The 15,013-nt window shown below is 47.4% G+C and overlaps 1 protein-coding gene across 1 annotated transcript; it reads right to left on the bottom strand.

Moving 5' to 3' along the window:
- Positions 1-340: 340 nt before the first annotated feature.
- Positions 341-2,696, bottom strand: LOC123182666 (S-type anion channel SLAH2). Its single transcript, XM_044595318.1, has 2 exons — positions 2,000-2,696; positions 341-1,897 (listed from the first exon to the last, which is right to left on the bottom strand). The coding sequence occupies exons 1-2, from the start codon at positions 2,606-2,608 to the stop codon at positions 674-676; spliced, it is 1,833 nt and encodes a 610-aa protein (XP_044451253.1). The 5' UTR covers positions 2,609-2,696; the 3' UTR covers positions 341-673.
- Between the last annotated feature and the right edge of the window lie 12,317 nt (positions 2,697-15,013).

Raw genomic sequence — 15,013 nt, 5'->3', positions numbered from 1 at the left:
TATTAAAATGTTAATTCATGTCATGAAAAATTATGTCATTGAATTCATAGTTAAACATAGTTTCTGATGATATTATTTTTGCTACGTATAATTTTTATATTATTTGTTAAAATACGGTACACTTTGACGAACTCTGAAAAAAAAACACCAGCAAAAACACATCAAGTATACACAATTAGTACTTCCTCCATTTCTAAATATAAGTTTTTTAGATATTCCAATTGGGATAACGTAAAGCTGTATACAAACACATTTTATAGTGTAGATTCACTTATTTTACTCCATTTGAAATCTCTAAAAGAATTGTATTTAGGACCGGAGAGAGTACTAGTAGCTTTCGTGAAAAAGGTAAACCCATGCCGAATTTGACTTGAGGGTGGAAAAAGGTTACACAAGGATATGTGAATGCACATCGACTAACACCTGTGGACGTACATCATTTACACCTTTCTTGTACGTACTTAGTACTAGTAGCTTGTGTGGAAAAGGTAAATCCACGGTGAACTTGAAGGTGGAAAAATGTTACGTCAGTGCAGTCCTAATTTGCAACTATGTGCTGCAAGTCCGCAAAGAAGAAAAAGAATGAAGAAAAAAATATAAAGAACTCTATACAAGTACTACTAATCAACATAAGCTAGCCGTGCGTACATGCACCATGTCTTGCACCGACCGTCTAACACTCTGTTCTTCGATGCCCGTGCGCCACTGGAGACTCGCCGACACTCCCGCTCATCCTGGAGTTGGAGCCGGCATCATCGGAGTATGCGCCCTGCTTGGAATTGGAACTGAAATTTGGGATGGAGAGAACAAGCTCCTTGACATCAGAGCTCGACGACCGAAGGTGCGCGAGGATCTTGCTAAACTTGGGCCTTCGCCGTGTGATGGCGATGGATACGTCGTTGGGGAAGAGGTCCTTGCGCACGAAGGTATGGTACATGGTGGTGGCTAGGACGCTGGTGACTGTGACAACAGCGATTCCTGACAATCCGACTGCCAGTGCCCGTGTCAGCATGTTGTCTACCTCTGATGCATACAACACTGTCGCCAAGGCCACACTCGTCATCGGGAATGTGTATGCCCACCATGACAGGGAGAACCTAAACCCCCGGAAGAGGTTGACGCGTACCACCAGCGACACATAGAGGAATAGTGAGACAAAGTAAAGGAGCTTAGCACCATTGTTGAACTCGCCAGAGATCCTTGTCCACGCCATGGATGCAACGCTAGGTGCGGCAACGAAAAGGAAGAACACTGGGTGGAGCTCCTTGGGGAGTTGCACGTTGGTCGGGAGCCGCTGATAGAGAGTGACGAAGAGCACGACATAGTGGGCCAACCCGACAGCAAAGAAGAAGATGGGCAGCTCCCGGAGTCCCATCCTGGCGCCTAGCAGCGCACCGACGAAGTTGCCGACGACGGCAAGGTGGTTGGATGGGTTAGCCACCTTAGAGAGGCGTCGCTCGCCGCTAGACATCCATTGTCCGTAGATTTTAAGGTCGAGGCACAAGATGGGAGCCATGAGCACATACCAGACGGCGTGGTGGATCTCCCACACCGGATGTGGCAAACCCTTGACGAGGAAGAGGCAGGCGATCCATGGCGCGAAGAAGAAGTTGACGCGCACCGGGTGATGGAACTCACGGCGGACGGCCTCGAAGTAGAAGACGATCTTCAAGAGGTAGGTGATTGAGACGACCCCCATGAGTGCGACGGAGACCCACCAGAGGACGTGGTTGACGACCGGGTGCACGTGAAGAAACTTGGTGGAAGGCTCCGTCTGCAGGGTCTTCCAGAGCATGGCCTGGCTGCTCACGCCAAGGCACATCCCAAAGGCGCTGATGGGGAACCGGAGCAGGAACGGCCATGTCTCGTCCTTAGGAAGCACCGCCACCTCTGTCGACTGCATGTTCATGAGGTCATTAGACACAAAGAATGTAATGGTGAAAAATTTTCTAGAGCTCCTCTGAGATCGGTGTACGTGACACGGTTACGTGGTACGTACACGAAGGGTCTCAAGCTCGGGGCCTTCGAGCGCGGCGAAGTAGCGGTCGGCAGTGGGCACTTCATCGTCCTCGTCTGTGTCCTCCTCTGAGATCTTTGACGCTGCACCTTGTTCGACGTCGATATCCTGTGGCACCCCGCGGAGGCTGGAGAGCTGGCGCTCAAGGCGGCCAGAGAACGTCTTGAAGTGGTCAAACCGCCGGTCTCGCTCCCGCGTGCTGTCGCTCCGCAGCACCGTCGGCACCTCGCCGCCGACTCTGACCACCAAGGACGGCTGCGAGTGGTGCCGGGCCTGCTTCAGCAGCTGCGGCACGGCTGGGTGGTGAACCAGCTCGACCTTCGACTCGCTCAGCGGCACCCGAGTAGCGCCCACGTCGGCGCCGTTTCCGCGGACGCACGGCGGCATGCCAAGCTGCGCGAGGTGGAGACCCGACGGCGAGCCCGGCACGCTGAAGGAGACAGAGCACGGCGTGTCAGCGTGAGAAGCCACGGCCGCGCCGCCGGTGGCCCGCGAGGGGACACGAACGAGAAGCGTTTCCGGGGACGGAGCACACCTCGGCTTGCCGTCCAGTACCCCCGCCATCTGGACTCTGACCTCCCTGGACGCCATGCTATCTACTCTCTCTTTCTCTCTGTGCTGTGCTGAAGACGCGTGAGCAGCCAGCAAGCTCCTCAAGACGCGTGCGAGTTGGCGGCGACTGGCGAGTGAATGTATGTGCTTTGCAGCGTGGGTGTGGCTAGCTTATATACACACGGCCCGAGTGGAGGGCGCATGCGCGGCTAGCCAACTGATGGATCGACCGACCGACCGACCGGTGCTAGTGCCGCCGGCGGGAGGGCCGCTCAGGTCAGCGGCGCCGGCACGCACGTGGACGAGAGAACACGAAGGTTCCAAGCATCACCGCCAGGCCGCACCGCACCTCGAAAAGCTACAGCTACAGATATAGCGCGCGTCACCGTCAGCGTGCACTCATCGGCAGCAGCGGTCGCGCCGTAGTAGTATCTCAGAATGCGACGCCACCCCCGTCGTCGTCTTCACGTCCTCGGCCACCGATCGATCGGCGGCCGAAGGAGACGAAATTCTTTGTGTGACACAGTGACAGGCCATGGATGGACTTTGACAGACGATGTGATGGAGAGAGCTCGATCGAACGAACATGTCTTGTGTGTTGGGGTGAGCCGGCAAGTGTGGATCGGCGTGGATAGATATTTCTGAGTCTGTTTCTACTTGAATAATATTATAGCTGTATCAATTTGACTTAAATAATAGTTATACTAGGAGTATGACTGATTAGATTGGTCCAACGAAATCGTGCATACATGGGGCCTAGGTCGTCCTCAAACGAGTAACACGTTATTTTTATAGAATTATAGGTGTATATTAGTTTTCTCGAGATAATGGAAGCTTTTCCGTTAATCATATAAATACAATTGACTAAAGTTGGTGTGGGTGGTGGGCATGCTGAAGTGTACCATGCAGTCTTAATGAAAATAAACTGAAATGTTATACTCTCTCCGTTCGATAATGTAGTACAGGTAGATTTTTTGAAAAATCAAACCACATAAACTTTGATCAAGTTTGTGGATAAAACATTCACATCATTAGACTTATAATAAGACATAGTTTCGTATTTTTATATATTTTATATTGTAGATATAAATAGTTCTCTCTAGAAACTTGATCAAAGTTTGTAAAGTTCGACTTTTTTAAAAATATATATGCACTACATTATGAATGAAGGGACTATATATTTGTAATTTTTGAAGGAGCGGTAACTAGTATAATGATCATAAGTGCAAGTGTCCCCCATCCATGCCCTTCACTGCATTTCCTTTGATCGGCACATCACATCTCCGACCTGTGAGATCGAGTTGTGGTTGTATATCTCCATGACTGCTCGGTACTTTGAGGGACTCCATCTCCTGGCATTGTAATATGTCATGACCTTGTTTTGCGACATCAGCTTACCTCATTCGGTCTAATGAATCTACACCCCTTTTTGTTAGCAAATTTTGATCCGCTCAGGCAACCAATATTTCATGACCTTGTTTTGGGGCTTGAACTTACCTCATCCAGTCTAGTGTATCTACACCCCTTTCTGCTATCAAAGTTTGATCGACTCAAGCAACTGATATTTTGTGACCTTGTTTTGCGACTTAAGCTTACCTCATTCAGTCTAATGGCTCTACACCCCTTTCTGCTGGCAAAATTTGGTCGGCTCAAGCAACTGATACGTCGGGACCTTGTTTTGCGGCCTCAACTTATCACATTCAGTCTAATGGATCTACGCCCCTTTCTACTATCAACATTTCGTCGGCTCAAGCAACCCTTATTTCGTGACGTTGTTTTGCGGCCTCAACTTATCACATTCAGTCTAATGGATCTACGCGCCTTTCTGCTGTCAAAATTTGATTAGCTCAAGCAACCCATATTTTGTGACATTGTTTTGCGGCTTAAGCTTGCCTCATTCAGTCTAATGGGTCTACACCCCTTTCTGCGAGCAAAATTTGATCGGCCGAAGCAACTGATACTTTGTGACCTTGTTTTGCGGCTTCAGCTTATCTCATTCACTCTAATGGATCCAGACCCTTTTCTGCTATCAAAATTTGATTGGCTCCAGCAACCGATATTTCGCGACCTTATTCTGCAGCTTAAGCTTGTCTCATTCAGTCTAATGGGTCTACACCCCTTTCTGCTAGCAAAATTTGATCGGCTCAAGCAACCGATATTTCATGACCTTGTTTTGCGGGTCCAGGTTACCTCATTCAGTCTAATAATGGGTATACACCTTTTTATTCTAGCAAAATTTGATCGGCTCAAGCAAAACCAAAAGTGTCAGCACTTCGCTTGCTCGATGTGTGTCGTAGAGAGAATAAGCCAAATCTTTTATTGACTACAAGAAGGAACGGTCCGCATTTGTGAGCATCTATGTTCGTATTTATTTCTTGAAAAAAAATTGGTAAGCGAGGACAAAACGCCGAAAAAAGTGGCTCGGGAAGGAGAGCGTTAATTAGTTGTCCCAATCAACCTTAGTGAGTTGCCTTTGATAGCTATACTCACTTTTTTTAGTACTCTTTCTACTAATAACAAGTTAACCGAATGCCGAAACAGGCTTGGAAATTGATGGGGAAAAGTACATCGATGGAACTCAAAGAAGCTGCAAGCGATTCATTCCTTTCGGGAGAAGGGAGGAATCTATCTATGTGCACCGTGGTGCGTGCTACGCGGCGTGTACGCGGAGAGTGCACCGGACGGCACTTCATGCGGCGCAGTCATAAAAGTTGTGCCCCGCTGCCTCTGACGTCGTGCCGGCCCGGAAGATCGGTCTCAATCGATCAATGGTACGTGTGGCTGTCCTCTTGGTCCTCCGGCTCGTGACCTTGACCGACGCGAGCCAAAGTAGCTAGCAGCCCGGCCACAACATACTCCACCATGCATGCAAAGTGCCGTGGTGCACACCAGGAGCCCACACTGCACACTGTGCGAAGGAAATCAGTGGAAATTGCAAGTCGTTTGTATGCAATGAATTGTTGGACCAAGACTGATCGGTCATCATGTAGAGGTTGCTTCCTTGTCTCAAAAAAATAAAAATAAAATGTAGAGGTTGTTTCCACGAATCCCCCTGTATGGCTACATGCCTACCGTACTCAGGGCCGGTCCTCGGCACGTGCTATAGGTGTGGTGGCACAGGCCCTCCCGAAGACCAAGGGCCCTCATACAGGAGTAAAGCTACATGTTCGAAGCGTTTGTTCTGGTTTATGGATTGATCCAACGTGGAATTCTATCGTTGGGCGTCAGATGGGAAAATCGGCCCATCCCTTGAAATTTAGGGGACAAGTTTAGTTAGTTGGAAGGAGCCCCTAGGATCCCCATAATGAAACACATGTCTAGCTTTTTTGCCCAGGTACTCCCTCTGTTTCTTTTAAGTCCACACATAAAATTTCTCTGAAGTAAAACTTCATAAAATCCGACCAACTTTATAATAAAAAATCCAACATGAACAATACGAAATCAATATCATTAGATTTATCATGAAATTATTTTCTAACTATAACTTTAGTAGTATTATAGATGTAGATATTCTTTAATATAAATTTGGTCAAAGTTTACGTAGCTTGACTTCAAACATATCTTATTTGCGGAGTAAAAAGAAACTGGAAGTACATGAATGAATACTAACACCTTACACACACATTTCAATGCAATACAGCCCACGGCTCAGTTCCCAACATTGCACACTGAAACTTAGTAAACACAAACTAGGAATGGCCCATGATGATAGGAATAATAAACAATACCCCATGTCAAAAGGAAATTAAAATGGGACCAAGAACTGTACCATGAAAAGGAACCAAGTTGTGCCATAGCACCTTAAGCATCGGCCGAACAAGCTCTAGTAGCTAGGCCCGGCGATACCCTCCGGCGGCAGCGGGAAAGGGGGAGGGGGGAGGAACACTCGTGGCGGATGGCTAGGGTTTTCTCCTGGGCCGCCCTACGTGTGTGGGTACGTCAGCTTGATAAATGTTGGCCGATAGTTTTGATCTCTACCTCCCTCTGTGTGTCCCCGAATTTGTTGCACATGCATGTGTACTATAATCACGCCCATGTGCACACAGAGCCGCACTTTCAATACTAACTTCATTGGACGTACATGAAAAATGAGACCATCTACAACTAGCTTCTCAAGGTATATTTTTATAGAAAAAAAAACTATAAAATCACCTGCCATTGAGGGCTCAAGCAAGGGTGGGCTAGCTCGCTCCTTGCGGACCTAGTTTGTTAGGGCTTTTGAAGGTATATTTTGTTCTTACAGTACTGTACGTACATCATGGGCCATGTTTATTAGGGCTTTTACTTCTGATTTTACAGATTTTCCATTTTGGCAAAAAAAACCACAAAAGCTTCAAAATAGGTTTTTTTTTTACTTCGGCTTTTGGCTTATGAATCAATATTGTTAGGACCGGCAGCAAGGTCGTTGTTGAGTTTTCACCCAGATCTATGCAACCACTCCAACTTCATCCAAAAGTTGTGAGCTTACAGAGGGTAGCCGTAGCTGGCCGGCCCGTGCCGCCAAGCGCAAAGCTGGACGGGCAGACAAGCAGCATGTCACCCTTACGTATCAAAAGAGGCCCACTTGCATGCTCTGGGATGCATATGACGCGTTGAGACTCGCTTAAGGGAGGAGCACCACCAACCTCTGCCACCAAAGCTGCATGTCGGTAGGAAGCCCCGCCGATAGACGCTCTCCACCCTACCACCTTCCACCTTCTTCTTGAAGCCGCAACCACCTCAAATTCTCAAGTCGCTGCCATGGCAAGACATAGCTGCCGCCCCTGCTGAGGCCACTGCCTGCAGATGGACCTCCGCGTGCACCATACCTCCCTCCTGAGCTCACGACTGACACCGGCGTGCACACCATGCCGCCGCGCGAGCCTCCACCAGATCTAGCGTCCCGCGCACCGACACCGCAGCACTGGCTTTGCCCAACGACACCCCCAAATGGTAGCAGAGGGGAGGATTGAGGAAGACTCGCAGCAACTGGATAGGGTTTCCTCCTGCGTCGCCCGCAGGAGCGACACGACATGATAGATCTTGCCCAATAGTTTTGATCTCTGCCTCCTTTTCCGTGTGTTCGTGAGTTTGTTGTACTTATTTTTTCCTTTTTTGCGAACAAGTTCGTTCCACATTCATGTGTACTGTAATGACAGTTCATGTACGTGCAGAGCCAGCAATTTCAATGGTAACACCAGTGGACGTACATCAAGCACGTACTTTGTACTAGTAGCTTTCGTGGAAAAGGTAAATCAATGCCGAACTTGACTTGAGGGTGAAAAATGGTTACACAAGCATGTGTGAATGCACGTCAAATAACACCTGTGGACGTTTACATCATGTATACGTACTTGGTACTATTAGCTTGTGTGGAAAAGGTAAATCCATTGCCGAACTTGAGGGTGGAAAAAGGGATACCACACAAGCATGCAGGTGTGAATGCCAAATAAAATTGGTGTTGAAAAAAACCAGCTGCACGCCGGAATTGAATCAAACTTTGAAGCATGAGCGACTACTTTTGTCTCCACATAGAGTACATTAATTATAATTTTTGTTTTGGCGCATGCAAGCAAGCCGGGTTCCAGCTAAGTCGACGCTGCTTCGTATGTGCATGCATGACCAGCCCAGTACGTGCGAATGTTTGTGTGTCTGCATGCATTTTTCTCCTTCTTCCCCTAACTACCAGTCCTTCATTTTTCTTCATATATTCGTACTACTATGCGGTAGAGACTAGAGCGACGCATCATGCCGTGAATGACCCGGAGGACTCCATCCACCGGAGACTTTTGATCATCGTGCATGCTTATACAAGAAGGAATTTTGTATTCCTACTGATCATCGAGAGCATAGCAGAGGTGAGTGACGTACGCACAAACAAGAGAATGTAGACACACAACGGTACATGCATGCGAGAGATCAGTGGGATAATGTATATATATACTCTTTCTTTGAGGGAAGGATAATGTATACACTACTTGGTCTCGTGGAGATGCATGCCGGTGTGTATTGTGTTTTTTCTGATTTTGTGAAGTGGAATGCAGATGCATCCTGGGGTCATGCATGGCGTGTATGATGCTTGAAAACTAAACACCAATGGACGTGCATCATGTACGTACTTATTAGTACTGTGAGCTTTTGTGGGAAAGATAAACCCATGCCGAACTTCAGGGTGGAAAAAGGTTACACAAGCACGTGTGAATGCACACTATCTCTTCTTCTTTTTTGCGAAAAATGCACACTATTACTTCCCCGTATAAAAGGAAAAAAAATGCACACTAACTATCTCCGGGTCCTAACAAAATGTGTGTAGAAAAGCCAGCAGCACGCCGGAATTGAATCAAGCGTTGAAACATCAGCGACTTCTTTCATCGCCAAACGAGGAAATGTAGAGTGTACAATAATTATGATTTTTGTTTTTGGCGCATGCAAGAAAGCTGGGGTCTGACCGATGACTTCTTGCATTAGTTTAGTTCGATGCTGCTTCATATCGTGCATGACCCGCCCCGTGGGTGCGAGTGTTTTGACTCTTGAGTGTCTGCACGCAGTGTTCTCCTTCTTTCCATAACCTTGGTCCTTGTTCTTCAAAAATGTAGTGTAGAGTGAGAGGGACATCAGGCCGTCAACGACTCGCACTCGATCGACCAGAGACTTATGGTCATGGTACGCACTTCTACATGAGGAAGACCCTACCGAGCAGGTACGTACAAAGCAGTGCATGCATGTGAAAGACCAGTGGGATTAACGTGTACACTACTCGGTCGTGCTGGTGCATGTTGGTGTGTATTGTGTTTTTTTAGTTGGTGTATTAAAGAAAATTGGTTATCTGAAGTTGAATGCAGCTGCATGCATGTGTATATAATATTTTTCAGAAAAAAATGTGCGCAATGCTTTAGTCCTAGTCAAAAGATCGGTCGGTGCTTGTATCATCAGCTGCCTTCGATCCATAATTATACAATGCAAGGTGCTTAGAGAAGATGCTTAGGTCTTGTATAATGAGAGGTGCTTAGGGGAGGTGTTTAGAGAAATAAACCAGACTTTCCTTAAGCACCGGTGCTTATTTGTACAGGATAGACGCTTAACTAAGCGTCTCTCCTGTAGAAATAGGCATCGGTGCTTCAGAAAAATCCGGTTTATTTTTCTAAGCATCTCTCTAAGCACCTCTCATTGTACAAGGCCTTAAAGAAATAAACCAAACTTTTCTTAAGCACCGATACTTATTTGTATAGGATGGACGCGTAACTAGACGTCTCTCCTGTAAAAATAGACACTGGTGCTTCAGAAAAATCCGGTTTATTTTTCTAAGCACTACCCTAAGCCCTAGCATTGTACAAGGCCTAAAGGGGCCATCGGCTGCTTGGCGAAGATCCAACTAAAAATGTGATGCCCCATTTAATTTGTGTGCACTCGTGCAAGACACTATCCACACTAACATATAAAGGCTGAAATGAGGAAAGCGGAGCAGAGCCATAAACAAATTCACCTTTGTTCATCTAAAAACCAAATTAACTTATCATAAAACAACAACAAAAATTCCACTATGTCATTTTATGGGTTCTTTAGAGCTACTTTTGTGACCAGTTACACTTGAAAAAGAATTTCAAAGCACTACCGATAAAGCAAAGTACCATCGACGACAAGGATGATTACTAGCTAGATACCTCCATGATCCGCGGGCATAGAATTTTTCTGTCCGTTGTTTCGTACAGATGGCCGCCGGTTTTCTATGTAGAAAAGTTTATGCAAGCCAGTACGTGTGACCGCCCACGATCTCCACTGTCAATGCATAAAATCAGCAGCTTGCACGCACCGACTCATGAATCAAACAGCAGCTTGCACGCAGAGACTCGTGAATCAGACTCCGACACAGGCCGCGACTACTTTGAAAGGGAGTGTCTGTGAATAAGTCTTAATTGGACCTTTCTCGTACGTGCATGACCCGCCGGTCCGTACATGTGTCTGCAAATGCAATTTTCTCCCTCCTTCCCTACCTATTGGTCCTTTTTCTTCGCATATGTAGTTACATGGTGATCGTGGCGAGAGACATCATGCTGTGAATGACTCGGACTCGATCGACCAGTGACTTTTGATCATTGCCCTTCTACATGAGCACATGACGCACTTGCTAACAAAAAAGAGCACATGACGCAGACCCTACCGGTTGAGAGTGTAATGTGCATAGCATGCGAGTGATGTACAAAGGAGTGGACGACATGTGAGTGACCAGTGGGAATAATAATGTATATATACTACTTCATCGTGTGCAAACCTTAAAAGTTTTTTATGGTTAGCTATACATGCGTGCGTGGTGCCATAGTCCGAGTCAAAAGGTCACCGGTAAAGGCCTTGTCTGCTGGCCTAGTTGGCGAAGTTCGTTCGACTATACAGTGATGAGACTAGAATGTTTATCTTTGATGATGATACTCATATATTACACTCTGGAAGCATAACTAGTTTATAAAACAGCTTCACATCAACACCAACTTTTTGTGAATGGATCACTTATTTTGAAATTAGTTAGACAAGCTCCGAAGCAGCACTAACTGATCAATTGATAGAGACTGGCGACGAACGGATTAGGCTGCCGGTAGTGGTTAGTATTATAAGTTAATGTCATACATATGATACTAGTGTATCATACTACACCTCGATGATGCATAGTACTTCCTCTATCCATATATATAGGGCCTAATATGCTTTTTGAGTCTAAGTTTGACCACATGTTAGAGCATAATATATGACATGCAAGTTACACAAAGCATATCATCAAATTCATACGTGAAGGAAGCTTTCACTGATAGTCTCAAAAAACGCATTAGACCCGATTTATATGGATGGAGATAGCATTATAAATTAGTATCTTAGATGACCTCCTTTATTCTCATGCAAGACATATACTAGTACAATATTTATTATGATATGGTGTAATGATATGATACTGAACTCTTTTTTTGTTTATTTAATTTTATGTCACCTCATCAAAATTATCTAGTTAGTATGTATGATACTAGCTATGATACTACAATTATGGGCAACCTTACAAGCACAAAGTTGGATTAGCAAAGACGTATGTGCTGCCTCCAACCGAGTTGGCAACACCAACAACACATGGGAGGTCAGACCATTGCAAGACTAGCAGCCATTATTACACCAGACACCAGTGCAGAAAATGCTACTAAATAATAAAAATATATTTGAACATGTTTATTTGATATTAAAAAAGGTCAGCGTGTATTCATAAAATATTCATCGTATATTACAAAAACATCATCATGTATATGAAAATAAAGCATCATATATTTCAGTGTATATTTTTAAAATGTTCGGTACATATTTAAAAAGGTTTAGCATGTATTACAAAAATGTTCATTTAAAATTAAAAATGTTCGCAGTATATTAAAAAATTATCACCGTATGTTGAGATTTTTTTATTATATAGGGAACTTTAAAAAAGGAGAAATGGAAAAGAATGGAAATCAGAAAAAAAAGGAATCGGAAAAAGATAGAAAAAAGTAAAGTAAAGTAAAAGCTACCTAACCAGAATAAACCGGAAAATAGAAGATACAAGATAAAAAGTACATTCCCAAATATACGATGAATATTTTAAAAAAGTTGAGGGCATCAACTATTAGAATATTCAATATGTTTCACGAGGGGACAGGAAAATCATTCAGATGAAATCTCCTTCCATCTTGCTATACCCCCATGCTCGCGCTGGCCGCCGCATCGGTGTGTGCTGGCCGACGTGCTCCGGCCTTTTTCACTGTTTTGACTTTCTCAGCAAATCTTAACACAAAATAAACTCCTTCAAAAACAATTTCACAATTTGACTTTTTTGATAACGCCACAAGCCGCATCGTTTCTTCTCTCTTTAAAAACGCCGACCTAGCTAGCGTTGCACCCCTACATAAATAAGTGGCAAATGTAAAAAGCTACTTGCAACGCCACCAACTTGGCGTTTCGTAGTTGGGCACCAACGCCACACACTTTGGCATTTCCAGGAACGCCAGACACTTAGGCGTTTCTGCACTCCCACGTAGCGCCTCGACCAGGCCAGCAACGCGAGCTAGTTTGGTGTTTCATATAGTGCAGCAACGTCACGACCCGTGACGTTTCTGAAAAGGGTCAGATTCTGAAATAGTTTTGTAAAAAATTCATTTTGTGTTAAGATTTGCTGAGAAAGTCAAAACAGTGAAAAAGGCCACGTGCTCCCATGCCCACGCAGCCGTGCAACTGCAGCCGCATGCAGCCACAGCTGGGTGCGGGCATGCTTCAGCCTTGCGGGGTGCCACTCGCTGCTGGCCGCCGCGTGCTACACATAAGGTACTCGGGGTGAAATTCTTGAAAAGATAATTTAAGAGGTGTAGTTATTTGGCCCAAAATATATAAGGAGTCAAAATGGACTGTGCGTGTCCGTGGGCCTTTGAGGGGCCAAATTAGTGATGTCCAGCTGTAGATGTTCCTAGGGCATCTCCAACGGAACCCGCAAAAAACCTCTCGTATTCGTTCACGGACAGAGGTGGCCAGTCTACGGGCACGGATGTGGAGCTCTACATCCAACGCTAGTCACATACATTTTCACAACAACTCAAATCAACTGGATGAAATTTATGCAAACACGGTGAATTTTGATATAAAGACGGCGGATTTTGATTGAAAGTAGGATAATTTGTACATAAAACATGATGGTATTTCGCCCCATAAACTAAAAACCTAAAACTAAAACCCTAAACTATCATGTACTTCACAATGACCTCGTAGCCATTGCCGGCCTGGCCGGCTGCTCCTCCTCGTTTGTCATCGTCGCCTGACCTGTCATTGGAGTCGTCGTCGTCAGGCTTGGGGCGGCGGAAGGTGGTGGCGCCGCGGCAGGGCTTTCCGACGGCCGTGTGACGCTCGGGGATGATCCTCTCCACCTTCTCTTGCGCAGTGTGGCCGCAGCCACCGAGGATGTGGGCCGAGGGAGAGGGCGGCGGTTATCGGAGGAGGCGTCGGTATCGGCAACGGACAATTCCTCGCCATAACTGGCCATCTTCCCACCGACGCGGCGGAACGGCGCTTGGCTGTCTCCGGCGTCATCACAGAGTGGTCTAGGGCGCAGGCGTACACCAGGTCTGGGTCCGCCGTGATGTGTGGTGGCGGGACGTTGGAGTCCATGAACTAGGATCGATGCGCGGGACGTCGGATTCCCGCCTGCGCTCCTCCCGGTCGGCGTATTCCTACACCGTCATGGCGCTCTGGGACGATGACGACAACGAGGAGCCCCCATGGAGGTAGTGCAGAATGCGCCCGCTCGACATGGGCAGTGGGGTGGCGAGCAGCGCTCGTCCTCGACGACATGGCGAGGCGGCGGCGAGCGGCGCTCCACCTTCCCGGCACACCGAGGCGGCGGCGAGAGCCTTTCTTCGTTCATGGCGCGCCGGGGCGGCGGGGAGAGCTGCTCTTCCTTGACACGACATCCAATTGGGACGCCATTGCTGCGCGGTGGGGGAGAGCATGGAGGGGATGCCGGCTCCGGCTTCACAGGGAGGAGCACCCCCGATGGCGGAGCCGGGCCATTGGCGTGGACGATGGAGCAACGGAGCATCAGCTCCATCTGCTCCTCGAACTCTGCATTGGTGCCGGTGCAGACCTAGCCCGACACTGCTAGAGCGGACTGCGACGGCGGCGGCTGCGGGTCCTCCTCATGAGATGATGATCTCTGCCTGTGTTGAGTCACCTCCACCTGATGAGGACAACGACCCTGCAGTCCGAGAGCAGCGTCTCCACGAGCCGTCAGATCCCACCGCAGAACCGCCTGCCGGCACCGACGCCAAGGACTTGCCCATCGTCGGAGATGTGGAAGGGGGTGCGGCTAGGAGGTGGAAGGAGGAGGATGCGATATGGACAGTGCCGGAGTGTGACTTAAATACCTGCGGCCAAGCCATGCGAAGGGCCGGTCAGCCGCTTCAATGTGCTGCAGCAGCCAGAGTTGGTTCCTCGGGAATCTGCATCTGCATTGAAGCGGCGACTGCCGAGATGTCGCGTCGGTCAGCGCCGCCCTCCTTCCCTCCGGTCATATCCCGACATCAATATTGGCGTTCGCGTGCTCTGGGCCGGCATGAATGCAGCGCGGTTAGCGGCGCGTGCATCGGAATAAAAGTGCAAGAGGGGCGGCTGACGGGTTTTGGTGGGCCAGGGCGGTCAAAAGCGGGCTTGGGAGCGGTCCGGACTCCCGCAAACCTCCCCCACTTTTGTCTTCGGTTTGCAGGAAAATCGCGTCCATACCGTTCCGCTGACTGATGCAGGTCGGCGTTGGATGGCTTCGACGGTCCAGACAATGAGGTCCAGACGGTTGCGGGAGATTCACGGGTCCGCCTTGAAGATGCCCTTACACAAGCATATGTAAATGCAAATCAACTAACAACCATGGACGTACATCACTTACATACTTAGGACTATAATAGCACATGTGCCCATGTGTTG

The sequence above is a fragment of the Triticum aestivum genome, chromosome 1A, assembly GCF_018294505.1.
Source record: "Triticum aestivum cultivar Chinese Spring chromosome 1A, IWGSC CS RefSeq v2.1, whole genome shotgun sequence".
Classification (NCBI taxonomy): domain Eukaryota; kingdom Viridiplantae; phylum Streptophyta; class Magnoliopsida; order Poales; family Poaceae; genus Triticum; species Triticum aestivum.
Note: the sequence above shows the minus strand (reverse complement) of the source record. Positions and strands in the feature narration are given on the sequence as shown.